Here is a 13739-nt window from a genome sequence, read left to right on the forward strand (position 1 = left end):
ATCCATCCATCCATCCACCCATCATCCATCCACCCACCCTCCATCCATCCACCCACCCTCCATCCATCCACCCACCCATCCATCCATCCACCCACCCTCCATCCACCCACCCATCCATCCATCCATCCATCCACCCATCCATCCATCCACCCACCCATCCATCCATCCACCCATCCACCCACCCATCCACCCACCCTCCATCCATCCATCCATCCATCCATCCATCCATCCATCCACCCACCCCACCCACCCATCCACCCATCCACCCACCCTCCATCCATCCATCCATCCATCCACCCACCCATCCACCCATCCACCCACCCTCCATCCATCCATCCACCCACCCATCCATCCATCCACCCATCCATCCACCCACCCATCCATCCACCCATCCATCCATCCATCCACCCACCCATCCATCCATCCATCCATCCACCCACCCTCCATCCATCCATCCATCCATCCATCCATCCACCCCATCCCATCCATCCATCCACCCACCCATCCATCTATCCACCCACCCATCCACCCATCCATCCATCCACCCACCCATCCATCACCCACCCACCCATCCATCCATCCATCTATCCATCCACCCTCCATCCATCCACCCACCCACCCATCCATCCACCCACCCACCCATCCATCCATCCATCCATCCATCCACCCTCCATCCATCCATCCACCCACCCATCCATCCACCCACCCACCCATCCATCCATCCATCCATCCATCCACCCTCCATCCATCCACCCACCCACCCACCCATCCATCCATCCACCCACCCATCCATCCATCCATCCATCCATCCATCCACCCACCCACCCACCCATCCACCCATCCACCCACCCACCCACCCATCCATCCATCCATCCATCCACCCACCCATCCATCCATCCATCCACCCACCCACCCATCCACCCACCCATCCACCCATCCATCCATCCACCCACCCTCCATCCATCCACCCACCCATCCACCCACCCACCCATCCATCCATCCATCCATCCATCCATCCATCCACCCACCCTCCATCCATCCATCCACCCATCCACCCACCCACCCATCCACCCATCCACCCATCCACCCCACCCACCCATCCACCCATCCACCCACCCATCCACCCATCCACCCACCCATCCTCCTGTTGTTGTGTGTGTCCTGAGCGTCCCAATGTTCAGCCTGGCTCCGGTGGCTCCTGCATGTGTGGCCCTCCTAAACCGCCGGCAGCAGGATGTGAGCGCACATCTTTGAGCGGCAGCGGCGCTGAAGAGAGACGCTCTTGTTTGCCGGCCAGGCGTCGGGCCCGGGCCCTGGCCCTGGCCCTGGCCCCCGAGGCTGCAGACAGCCTCCACACAGACCTCCATTGTTGGCCACTGTGATAAATCAGCCTTGTTGTTCTCTTTCTGCTGCACCAACCAGATGTTTGTAGGTTCTCACAGAGGAGACCTGAAGGAGGGAGACGTGTTCCCTCACACGGCCGCTGCTGAAAAGTGATCAATCACTTCCCCGCAGAATGAGATCTCCTCAACACAGTGCAGACCTCAGGGATTGAAAGATTACCCTCACCAGCTGATTAAAGAGATCCATCAGAAGAAAGAATGTGAAACTGAACTGTTCCTGGAAAAAGGAATGAAAGAGAAGATAAGAAGTAACTAGTGATGGTTCCAGATAAGTGAGCTGATAAGCAAGAAGGCAGGCGGGAAATTCCTTCCCCGCCTGCCTTCTGCCTCGGTTTCTTCTTGAAACTGCTGCAGGATGAAACCAAAGGTCTGAGTCTGGAGGAGACCCAGAGCCAGACACCATCGGTCCACCTCCCTCCATCATGTCTGTGTCGGAATCCAACGTGATCCCCACACGTTTGAACATTGGGACAGCAGCGCTCAGCCTGTGATGGGGGTCGCTGATGCTCAGGAAACACACGCTGTAAATACTTCCTGTTTTGAACTGGGCCGTTTCCTCTGGAGTTTCCTGCCAACCCTGTCTGGGCCTGACTGGATTCCAACTGGGTTTGTCCTGGTTTCTCTTTGGTTTGCTTCAACCCTCCAGTGATGACATCACTTCCGATTTGAAGGTCATGGTTTAAATACGCTTTCGACTTTTAGCTGCAACGAGACACAAGAGCAGACCCGGATGAGCTGAGCGCTGAGTTCTGCCCCTTCAGGTTGGCTTCCCAGCACATGTTCACGCTGTGGTGAGTGTGTGAGGTGAAGATCTGCTCAGTGGTTCAGAGAGGAATCCGTCGTTCCGCTGGTCCCCACAAACAGGACCCACAGCAGTCTGGGATGGCAGCTGTACTTAGCAAACATTTACACCAACATTTACAACCCATTTCGTGTGATACGCAACATAATCCAAAAACAGTCCTCTTTTAGCCCCCTCTTGTGGACAGTAGGCGCAATTACAAGACGCAGACCGGAAATGTCTTTTTCGTAACCGACTGACGTAATAAGACGCGCCCACATTACAAAACGGTCGGCTCGGGAGGGTCCACCTCCGAGTGGATTCATTACAGCTTTTAAATCAGCTGATTTCAGTCATAAATCTGTTGTTTGGAGCTCGCGCTCTCACCCGAGGACACACGCACGTCCGCTCAACATAGGGTCCTGGTTGGGCCGTTGTTCGGGGACTCTGCGGACCCTCAACCACGGTCCAAATGGTCTCGTCCATGTCAGCGCGATGACGTCTGCGGTGACGTTGCCGGCACGTGTGCGGAGGTGCGCTCGTTCAGGTTGACATTGGCAGCGTTGCTAGCGGAGGTAAGAGCGGGCGTCCGGGCCGGTCCACGTTCGCCCAGACTTCCCGTCCCAACGGGCTCCTGAACGGTGCAGCGGCCAAGGAAGAGAGCGGACGGGAATTCTGGGCTGTGCCGCTTCACGTTAGCATTAGCATTAGCACAGCGCCAGGGCTACACCGATGTAGCTCTGCTAGCGCTGGCTAACTTCCACAGCAGCTAACCTCTATTTAAGTCCGCGAAGTTTATGTAGATGTTTAAACTCCCGCAGACTAGAACTAATGATGGGGCGATCAGCGAGAACCTGGGCGGGCTAATAGCCACCCCTTCATTAGCGTGACACCAGTAATTAGCACAAGTTCTTTACTTACGTCAGCCTTTGCTGGCGGGGATGAGGGTGATGAAGAGGTCCGTAAGTGGAGCCAACTGCTTCAGCCGTGTATTTTATTGTCGAGGGGGGGGTTAGGAAGCAGAATCAGGTGTTTATTGGAGACACCAAACTGGGACCTTCACAGGCCGGGCCGGTCCGGTCCGGGTCAGCCTCCGGGTCGGGCCGGTCCGGAGCTGTGAGGGCTCTTCTAAGCTGTGTGCTTCCCTCTCTGCAGGTCAGGATGGGAGCGTCTTCTTCAGCTGCTGCCCCAGCCGTCCGGGCGGAGGCCACCGTAGATGCCCCCCCCCAGGGCTGCCCCATGCACCAGCACCCACAGCCCAAAGGTAGTGCTGGTTGGCGTGCACGTGCTGACAGCCCGGTGCTCCTCTAAACCTTCTCCTCTTGTCTTTCTCAGCGGCTCCACCTCCAGAGTGTCCCATGCACCGGGCGCCAGCAGGTCCGGCCCACCAGGACCGAGCCTACGAGTTTGTGGAGTGTCCCATGAAGGCTGCCAGGAACGGGCAGAGCGACATCGACCCAACCAATATGGTACCGACACGTGGAGTCTGTCTGTGTCTGCTCCAGCTGACTCATCTGTTGTTCACCTGTGGACTCTAGATGCCTCCTCCGAACCAGGTCCCGGCTCAGGACCAGCCTTTCCCCCTGTCTGTTGTCAGAGAGGAGTCCAATATTCCCCGCTTCAACGAGGACAAGAAATGGGTTTACCCTTCAGAGCAGATGTTCTGGAACGCCATGCTGAGGAAAGGGTGAGTCCAAAGTGCTGCTGCGTCCTTGGTGAGAACGTGCAGTTTCTCCAGGCAGGAGCATCTGCTGGAGCATCTGCTGGAGCATCTGCAGGAGCATCTGCTGGAGCTCCAGGCAGGAACATCTGCTGGAGCATCTGCCGGAGCTCCAGGCTGGAGCATCTGCTGGAGCATCTGCCGGAGCTCCAGGCTGGAGCATCTGCAGGAGCTCCGGGCAGGAACATCTGCTGGAGCATCTGCCGGAGCTCCAGGCTGGAGCATCTGCAGGAGCTCCGGGCAGGAACATCTGCTGGAGCATCTGCCGGAGCTCCGGGCAGGAACATCTGCTGGAGCATCTGCAGGAGCTCCGGGCAGGAACATCTGCTGGAGCATCTGCTGGAGCATCTGCCGGAGCTCCAGGCAGGAACATCTGCTGGAGCATCTGCCGGAGCTCCAGGCAGGAACATCTGCTGGAGCATCTGCCGGAGCTCCAGGCTGGAGCATCTGCAGGAGCTCCGGGCAGGAACATCTGCTGGAGCATCTGCCGGAGCTCCAGCATGTGAAAGAACATGCGACTGTAAATATCTACAAAAAGATCTTTTCTCTTAAACGTGTTCAGCACCGCAACAACAAGAACAAGACCGAAGACTCTGTCACATGACCCACAGCCTCATCTGTGAGCTGAGCTGGACCCTGACTGGGCCCTGACTGGGCCCTGACTGGACCCTGACTGGACCCTGACTGGGCCCTGACTGGGCCCTGACTGGACCCTGACTGGGCCCTGACTGGGCCCTGACTGGGCCCTGACTGGACCCTGACTGGGCCCTGACTGCAGTTTTGCCCCAAACTGAGTAGAAAAGGTGACCCGTCAGTGACCTCTAGAGGTTGGATAGAAGGTCAAAGGTCATTGTGGACGAACCAAAACGAACAACATACAAGCGTGAATGTGACTTGACTCCGTGTACGGAGGTGACGGCCCAGGTGGGCCTGCTGCCCCGGTCCTGCCCCCGTTGAGCGATGGTGCCTCTGTGCTGCAGGTGGCGCTGGCGTGACGACGACCTGAGCGCTCCAGACATGTCCAACATCATTAAAATCCACAACAACAACAACGAGCAGGCGTGGCAGGAGATCCTCAAGTGGGAGGCCATGCACGCCAGGTAAGGCCATGCACGCCAGGTAAGGCCATGCACGCCAGGTAGGCGCTGCCCGTGGGGCCCAGCGGATCTGCTCGGGGGTGTTAGCGGGCCCAGCGGATCTGCTCTGGGGTGTTAGCGGGCCCAGCGGATCTGCTCTGGGGTGTTAGCGGGCCCAGCGGATCTGCTCGGGGGTGTTAGCGGGCCCAGCGGATCTGCTCGGGGGTGTTAGCGGGCCCAGCGGATCTGCTCTGGGGTGTTAGCGGGCCCAGCGGATCTGCTCTGGGGTGTTAGCGGGCCCAGCGGATCTGCTCGGGGGTGTTAGCGGGCCCAGCGGATCTGCTCGGGGGTGTTAGCGTCTTTATTTACCCCTTTTCCCCACGTGGTCCTGCAGAGAATGTCCCTGTGGTCCCACCCTGAAGAGGTTCGGTGGCAAGGCTAAGGAGTACTCGCCCCGGGCTCGGGTCCGCCACTGGATGGGGTGAGCTGGCCACGCTGCGGACGCACCTGTGACTCACCTGTGGGTTGGCAGCTCCATCCTAATTGCTGTGATGCTCCCTCTCCGTAGTTACGAGCTGCCTTTCGACCGCCACGACTGGATCATCGACCGCTGCGGGACGGAGGTGCGATACGTCATCGACTACTACGATGGGGAGATCGACAAGGACACGTACCGCTTCTCCATCCTGGACGTGCGTCCCGCCTTTGATTCTTTAGGGGCCGTCTGGGACCGCATGAAGGTGGCCTGGTGGCGCTGGACCTCCTGAAGACAGAGGAGACGTGCACGTTAATGAGACATGCACATAAGGACAGAGAGGACCAGGACTTCCTGAGTGGACGGGTCAAAAACCTTGTATAGAAAAAGACTCCTAAAATAAAAGGGATTAAAAGCCCTCCTCACTTTAAAAGGGTTGATGTGTGTGGGCCAGCGTTGCTCTCCAGTGTGTGTGTGTGTGTGTGTGTGTGCGCTGTGTGTGTGTGTGTGTGCACTGTGTGCGCTGTGTCTGTTGGCCTGTAAATTAAATTATCAATAAAATAAAACAACACCATTAAAAGTGAAACCAGATTGTTTTTAAATTGTGACCCAGTTTCCAAACTTAACACATTAACTCCGTTTTAAATTGATGACGTTAGGTGTAATTCCACATGGGGCCGCGCGGGGGCGCTGTTGCCACTGGCAGCGTCCCAACGAGCTTCAGCCAAACCTGAGACCATCCATTGGATTTACCCTCAGTCAACATGACCCAGGCGCGCGCGCGCCTCTGCTGGGCTGTAGTAGCAACAGTAGCAGCGTCGGACCAGCGGGAGTCACCTGTGTCTCTGCAGCTGTATCCAGGCTCCTGCTGGGCTGTAGTAGCAACAGTAGCAGCGTCGGACCAGCGGGAGTCACCTGTGTCCTCGCAGCTGTATCCAGGCTCCTGCTGGGCTGTAGTAGCAACAGTAGCAGCGTCGGACCAGCGGGAGTCACCTGTGTCTCTGCAGCTGTATCCAGGCTCCTGCTGGGCTGTAGTAGCAACAGTAGCAGCGTCGGACCAGCGGGAGTCACCTGTGTCTCTGCAGCTGTATCCAGGCTCCTGCTGGGCTGTAGTAGCAACAGTAGCAGCGTCGGACCAGCGGGAGTCACCTGTGTCTCTGCAGCTGTATCCCAGGCTCCTGCTGGGCTGTAGTAGCAACAGTAGCAGCGTCGGACCAGCGGGAGTCACCTGTGTCTCTGCAGCTGTATCCAGGCTCCTGCTGGGCTGTAGTAGCAACAGTAGCAGCGTCGGACCAGCGGGAGTCACCTGTGTCTCTGCAGCTGTATCCAGGCTCCTGCTGGGCTGTAGTAGCAACAGTAGCAGCGTCGGACCAGCGGGAGTCACCTGTGTCTCTGCAGCTGTATCCAGGCTCCTGCTGGGCTGTAGTAGCAACAGTAGCAGCGTCGGACCAGCGGGAGTCACCTGTGTTCTCTGCAGCTGTATCCAGGCTCCTGCTGGGCTGTAGTAGCAACAGTAGCAGCGTCAGACCAGCGGGAGTCACCTGTGTCTCTGCAGCTGTATCCAGGCTCCTGCTGGGCTGTAGTAGCAACAGTAGCAGCGTCGGACCAGCGGGAGTCACCTGTGTCTCTGCAGCTGTATCCAGGCTCCTGCTGGGCTGTAGTAGCAACAGCGCTGCAGTAGATCCCTGTGACCCGTCAGTCAGAATGGTTGACAGTCCCCGTGGGTTTGGGTGTCCTGTCCACCAGAGAAGGGGGAGAACCACACGTGTTCCCTTGGATGTGTTGCACTGCCTGAAGAACACTGGTTCTGACATTAGCTTCCACGTTAGCTAGCCTAGCCTCTGATCTTTGACACTCCTGGACAGGGACATATGAGAGCCGGACCTGGACCGCGGGGACGGTCAACAAAGGACCTGGGAGACAGGACCTGGACAGCAAAGAGTCACCTGGACATTCCGATTCAAATCTGGATCACAATACTAGTTCCTTCGTGGAACCATCAGTCTCCATGGTTACCAGGTCTGGAGCCAGGAACTCCGCTGGGTACTGCAAAGATGGCATCATGCTTCTACTGGGCCCAAAAGGCCTTTCCCAGAGCCAGAACCACCTTCGTAATCCACGTTGTTCATCTAATTCTCCCAACGGATGAAGTTTATCGTCCAGTCTTGAGGCTGTTGCAGCGGCTCGGCCCTACACAGGTGACCCCTGAGCCTACACAGGTGACTCCTGAGCCTACACAGGTGACCCCTGACCTTAAACAGGTAACCCCTGACCCTACACAGGTGACCCCTGACCTTAAGCAGGTAACCCCTGACCCTGACCTTAAACAGGTAACCCCTGACCCTACACAGGTGACCCCTGACCTTAAGCAGGTAACCCCTGACCCTGACCTTAAACAGGTAACCCCTGACCCTACACAGGTGACCCCTGACCTTAAGCAGGTAACCCCTGACCCTGACCTTAAACAGGTAACCCCTGACCCTACACAGGTGACCCCTGACCTTAAGCAGGTAACCCCTGACCCTGACCTTAAACAGGTAACCCCTGACCCTACACAGGTGACCCCTGACCTTAAGCAGGTAACCCCTGACCCTACACAGGTGACCCCTAACCTTAAGCAGGTAACCCCTGACCCTGACCATCTGCACTGCAACAGAACACCGAAGCACCGTGATGATCCAAACCTGAGGAAATTTAGAACAGTCCAGTAAAGAATCTTCGTAGATTTATGGAGATATTTATGTTGATATAAGGATGTGTGTGTGTGAGGGAGAAGACACAGGTGTGCTGGATTAGATTGAAGAGGGAGAAGACACAGGTGTGGTGGATTAGACTGGCGAAGAGGGAGAAGACACAGGTGTGCTGGATTAGACTGGTGAAGAGGGAGAAGACACAGGTGTGCTGGATTAGACTGGTGAAGAGGGAGAAGACACAGGTGTGCTGGATTAGACTGGCGAAGAGGGAGAAGACACAGGTGTGCTGGATTAGATTGAAGAGGGAGAAGACACAGGTGTGGTGGATTAGACTGGCGAAGAGGGAGAAGACACAGGTGTGCTGGATTAGACTGGTGAAGAGGGAGAAGACACAGGTGTGCTGGATTAGATTGAAGAGGGAGAAGACACAGGTGTGGTGGATTAGACTGGCGAAGAGGGAGAAGACACAGGTGTGCTGGATTAGACTGGCGAGGAGGGAGAAGACACAGGTGTGCTGGATTAGACTGGTGAAGAGGGAGAAGACACAGGTGTGCTGGATTAGACTGGCGAGGAGGGAGAAGACACAGGTGTGCTGGATTAGACTGGCGAAGAGGGAGAAGACACAGGTGTGCTGGATTAGATTGAAGAGGGAGAAGACACAGGTGTGCTGGATTAGATTGAAGAGGGAGAAGACACAGGTGTGCTGGATTAGACTGGTGAAGAGGGAGAAGACACAGGTGTGCTGGATTAGATTGGTGAAGAGGGAGAAGACACAGGTGTGCTGGATTAGACTGGCGAAGAGGGAGAAGACACAGGTGTGCTGGATTAGACTGGCGAAGAGGGAGAAGACACAGGTGTGCTGGATTAGACTGATGGAGAGGGAGAAGACACAGGTGTGCTGGATTAGACTGGTGAGGAGAGAGAAGACACAGGTGTGCTGGATTAGACTGGTGAAGAGGGAGAAGACACAGGTGTGCTGGATTAGATTGATGGAGAGGGAGAAGACACAGGTGTGCTGGATTAGATTGATGGAGAGGGAGAAGACACAGGTGTGCTGGATTAGATTGATGGAGAGGGAGAAGACACAGGTGTGCTGGATTAGACTGGTGAGGAGAGAGAAGACACAGGTGTGCTGGATTAGACTGGTGAAGAGGGAGAAGACACAGGTGTGCTGGATTAGATTGATGGAGAGGGAGAAGACACAGGTGTGCTGGATTAGATTGATGGAGAGGGAGAAGACACAGGTGTGCTGTATCATTGACAGCTTGAGTGATAATGACAGATTCCATCACACAGATTTATAAAACTGAAGTGTGTGTGTGTGTGTGTGTGTGTGTGTGTGTGTGTGTGTGTCTCCATAATTTGCTGTAAACCTTAGACTCTTAATCCAATGGTGGGTCACCTGATGCATCTGGCTGCAGGTGTTGGCGCACTAATGCGCGGGGATGCCGGGATATGAGGGGAGGATATTGGAATATAATTTCTTGCTTGGTTATTCATTGTGGAATTCATTAAAATCCAATTTTGGGAGACGGAACTGAAAACAGTCGTGCATTAATAAGAGATGGAGAACGGAGGAGACGACGGAGCAGAAGATGGAAATCAGCCCGACCTGAGGGCATGCTAACAGCTGCATTAGCATTTCAAGCTAAGCTCCACAGCCCCAACGAGCTGCATCAGCTCATGAGCACGTTCACCACAGAAGAAGCATCAAGCTGTGTCCTATAAAACAACTCCTGTGGGATGTGTCACACCTGTGGACTCTGCTCTGTGGAGGTGCTCTTCTGAACAACTGTTGATGATTAAGCAGGCTTTAAAGACAGGAACTGTCCACAACTGGAGCAGGAGTTCCAGATGTTGAACATCCCAGCAGATGAAAACACTCCCCATCCTGTGGCGTCCCAGCTGAATCCCTCCCAGGCTGGTTTGGATCCTAGATCAGATCCAGGAGCACTTCAGGACCTGTCGAGGACCGTCTCCTGCCTGAGAGTGCAGAACCCCCGCTCCACCGCTAGAGGGCGCTGCCTCACCGTTTACAGCCCGGGGGGCTGATGAGGAGCGTTCTGTTTTATTGTTCTCGACGTTCTCGACGTTCTGTGACTGACAGCTTGGTTTCTCCGTCAGTCCAACGGAACAAACATCAGCGTGATGAACAAGAGTCCAACACAATTATTGGTGTGTGTGTGTGTGTGCGTGTGTGTGCGTGATTCCCCATACAGGAGCGGTCCAGGGAGGTCAGATGTTAGCACAGCTAGCATGCAGAGGGGCTACACACCTGCTGCCTCCGTTCTGGTATGCCCACGCAGTGACCATGGCAACGCCTGTGTGTCCGCAGCAACAATAAGACAGACGAGTGACATCAATCAGGCTGGAATTGAAGCTCGGCGCTGACGCTCAACGACACATGGTTCTCCTGGTGCCCCGCCGAGGCTAAAGAGGAACCTTTTCTCTGCACCGCTGGAAGGAGCCTGATAAACGGGTCCTGATCCTGCGTTTAGGCTTCAGGCCCTCCTGAGTCCAGGGCCGGAGCACAGATGGAATCTTGGGTTATTTGGGTTATTAGCCGTCTTTCAGTCGGCTGAGACCCTGTTCAGAGGGGGGGGGGGGCACCTGGGGCGGGAGGGGGGCACCTTCCCCAACCCATGGTTGTTACCGTACGTGTGGCTGAGAGAAGCTGCGGTTCAAAGCGTTTAGCTGGAACTTCCTTTAATCTCCCCTCTGATTGTTGATCAGACCAACAGAGGCGGCGTTCTCAGGTCTTAGTGTCCATCGTCCTGGAGACGCCACAGAAGACGGATCCTGGCGCCTGGCTCCTGTCCTGGCTCCGCCTCTTTTCTCGACGGATCTTCTGCTTCCTGTCCCCCGTCCCGGGACCTCGTCTTCTGTCCATCACAGCCAGCCTGCGCCCACATCAACCCTTTGTGTTTATTCACAGACATCAGAGCTCATCTTCTCCTCCGTGGCCCCCCCACGCCTGGACCTCTGTCCCCCCACGCCTGGACCTCTGTCCCCCCCCACGCCTGGACCTCTGTCCCCCCCCACGCCTGGACCTCTGCCCCCGCCGCTCCTGGACCTCTGTCCCCCCCCACGCCTGGACCTCTGCCCCCCCACGCCTGGACCTCTGCCCCCCCACGCCTGGACCTCTGTCCTCGCCGTTCCTGGACCTCTGCCCCCCCACGCCTGGACCTCTGTCCCCCTGCCGCTCCTGGACCTCTGTCCCCCCACGCCTGGACCTCTGTCCCCCCATGCCTGGACTTCTGCCCCCGCCGCTCCTGGACCTCTGCCCCCGCCGCTCCTGGACTTCTGTCCTCGCCGTTCCTGGACCTCTGCCCCCCCCCACGCCTGGACCTCTGCCCCCCCACGCCTGGACCTCTGTCCCCCTGCCGCTCCTGGACCTCTGTCCCCCCATGCCTGGACTTCTGCCCCCGCCGCTCCTGGACCTCTGCCCCCGCCGCTCCTGGACTTCTGTCCCCCCACGCCTGGACCTCTGTCCCCCCGCCGCTCCTGGACCTCTGTCCCCCCATGCCTGGACCTCTGTCCTCGCCGCTCCTGGACCTCTGCCCCCGCCGCTCCTGGACCTCTGTCCCCCCACGCCTGGACCTCTGTCCCCCACGCCTGGACCTCTGTCCCCTCACGCCTGGACCTCTGTCCCCCCCATGCCTGGACTTCTGCCCCCGCCGCTCCTGGACCTCTGTCCCCCCACGCCTGGAGCTCTGTCCCCCCATGCCTGGAGCTCTGTCCCCCCATGCCTGGACCTCTGTCCCCTCACGCCTGGACCTCTGTCCTCGCCGCTCCTGGACCTCTGTCCTCGCCGTTCCTGGACCTCTGTCCCCCCGCCACGCCTGGACCTCTGTCCCCCCGCCACGCCTGGACCTCTGTCCCCTCACGCCTGGACCTCTGTCCTCGCCGCTCCTGGACCTCTGCCCCCGCCGCTCCTGGACCTCTGTCCCCCCACGCCTGGAGCTCTGTCCCCCCATGCCTGGAGCTCTGTCCCCCCATGCCTGGACCTCTGTCCCCCCGCCACGCCTGGACCTCTGTCCCCTCACGCCTGGACCTCTGTCCTCGCCGCTCCTGGACCTCTGCCCCCGCCGCTCCTGGACCTCTGTCCCCCCACGCCTGTTCCCTCCCATTAGGTCCAGAGAGGACGGCGTTGTCTCTGCAGGCTGCTGGTCAGCTGGAGCCCATGTCCTGCAGATCAACAGGGATGGAGCCAGCCTCAAACGTCTCATGAGGAGCTCCCACAGACCAACGGCAGGAAGAGGGCATCGGATCTAGAGCGATAATGAAAGGTGATGCACCTGTTGCTGAGGCTGGCTGTTTGTCTCCGTCCTGGGTCCACTCAGCGTCCTCTGGTGGATGGGTGCAGACATGTGGACAAAAGAGGGTCTTCCAGAGATATGTCCCTTCTGGGACCAGTTACAGGAGAACCTTTTGAAGAACCTTTCACCTGCAGCTCACTTCACTAACCTGACACCTGAAGAGGAACCAGGCCAAACCCACCCACCAGAACCAGCGGGTCTTTCTTCACACCAGTGTGGGTCGTGTTCTGTGACTTCTCTTCTGCCTTCAGCACCATCCAGCCCAGACTGCTGAGGGCTGAGTTGGAGAACATGCAGATGGATGCTCCCCTTGTTCCTGGATCCAGGACGACCTGACAGGTCGGCAACAGGTTGTGAGACTGGAGCTGTGGGTCCCCCTTCTGTTCACCACCTACACAGCTGACTTCCAGAACCACTCTGAGACGTGTCCCCTCCAGAACCGTCCCCTCCAGAACCACTCTGAGACGTGTCCCCTCCAGAACCGTCCCCTCCAGAACCACTCTGAGACAGGTCCCCTCCAGTACCACTCTGAGACAGGTCCCCTCCAGTACCACTCTGAGACAGGTCCCCTCCAGAACCACTCTGAGACACGTCCCCTCCAGAACCACTCTGAGACGTGTCCCCTCCAGTACCACTCTGAGACGTGTCATCTCCAGAACCACTCTGAGACAGGTCCCCTCCAGAACCACTCTGAGACAGGTCCCCTCCAGTACCACTCTGAGACAGGTCCCCTCCAGAACCACTCTGAGACACGTCCCCTCCAGTACCACTCTGAGACAGGTCCCCTCCAGAACCACCCTGAGACATGTCCCCTCCAGAACCACCCTGAGACAGGTCCCCTCCAGAACCACCCTGAGACAGGTCCCCTCCAGAACCACTCTGAGACATGTCATCTCCAGAACCACTCTGAGACACGTCCCCTCCAGTACCACTCTGAGACAGGTCCCCTCCAGAACCACCCTGAGACAGGTCCCCTCCAGAACCACTCTGAGACAGGTCCCCTCCAGTACCACTCTGAGACAGGTCCCCTCCAGAACCACTCTGAGACACGTCATCTCCAGAACCACTCGGATGACACAGTCATAGTCGGATGTGTGGAGAATGGACAGGAGAACGAATACAGGGACCTTGTGGAGAGTTTTGTCAGGTGGAGCAGGGAGAACCTTCTGCAGCTCAACGTGACCAAGACCAAGGAGATGGTGGTGGATTTCAGAAAAAGCAAGTCCCCCCCCCCCCCCCCCCCCCCCCAGTCTGCATTAGTGGGACAGATGT

General features: G+C 57.4%; 1 protein-coding gene across 1 annotated transcript; it reads left to right on the top strand.

Annotated features, from left to right (window-relative positions):
- The first annotated feature begins 2595 nt into the window (after nucleotides 1–2595).
- Nucleotides 2596–6037, top strand: LOC101061825 (cytochrome c-type heme lyase). The gene is made up of 7 exons (XM_003976844.3): nucleotides 2596–2759; nucleotides 3340–3448; nucleotides 3520–3653; nucleotides 3723–3871; nucleotides 4885–5004; nucleotides 5375–5461; nucleotides 5549–6037. Exons 2-7 carry the CDS (start codon nucleotides 3346–3348, stop codon nucleotides 5745–5747), a joined length of 792 nt encoding a protein of 263 aa, XP_003976893.1. The 5' UTR covers nucleotides 2596–2759; nucleotides 3340–3345; the 3' UTR covers nucleotides 5748–6037.
- Nucleotides 6038–13739: the final 7702 nt, after the last annotated feature.

This window comes from Takifugu rubripes, unplaced genomic scaffold (assembly GCF_901000725.2).
Source record: "Takifugu rubripes unplaced genomic scaffold, fTakRub1.2, whole genome shotgun sequence".
Lineage (NCBI taxonomy): Eukaryota > Metazoa > Chordata > Actinopteri > Tetraodontiformes > Tetraodontidae > Takifugu > Takifugu rubripes.

What these genes read in the sequence shown, in the direction of transcription:
- LOC101061825 (XM_003976844.3), top strand. Translation starts at nt 3,346, where the DNA reads ATGGGAGCGTCTTCTTCAGCTGCTGCCCCAGCCGTCCGGGCGGAGGCC. An exon ending in ACATCGACCCAACCAATATG is followed by an intron (nt 3,654 to 3,722) that starts GTACCGACACGT and finishes TGTGGACTCTAG; the next exon opens with ATGCCTCCTCCGAACCAGGT. An exon ending in CGGGTCCGCCACTGGATGGG is followed by an intron (nt 5,462 to 5,548) that starts GTGAGCTGGCCA and finishes CCCTCTCCGTAG; the next exon opens with TTACGAGCTGCCTTTCGACC.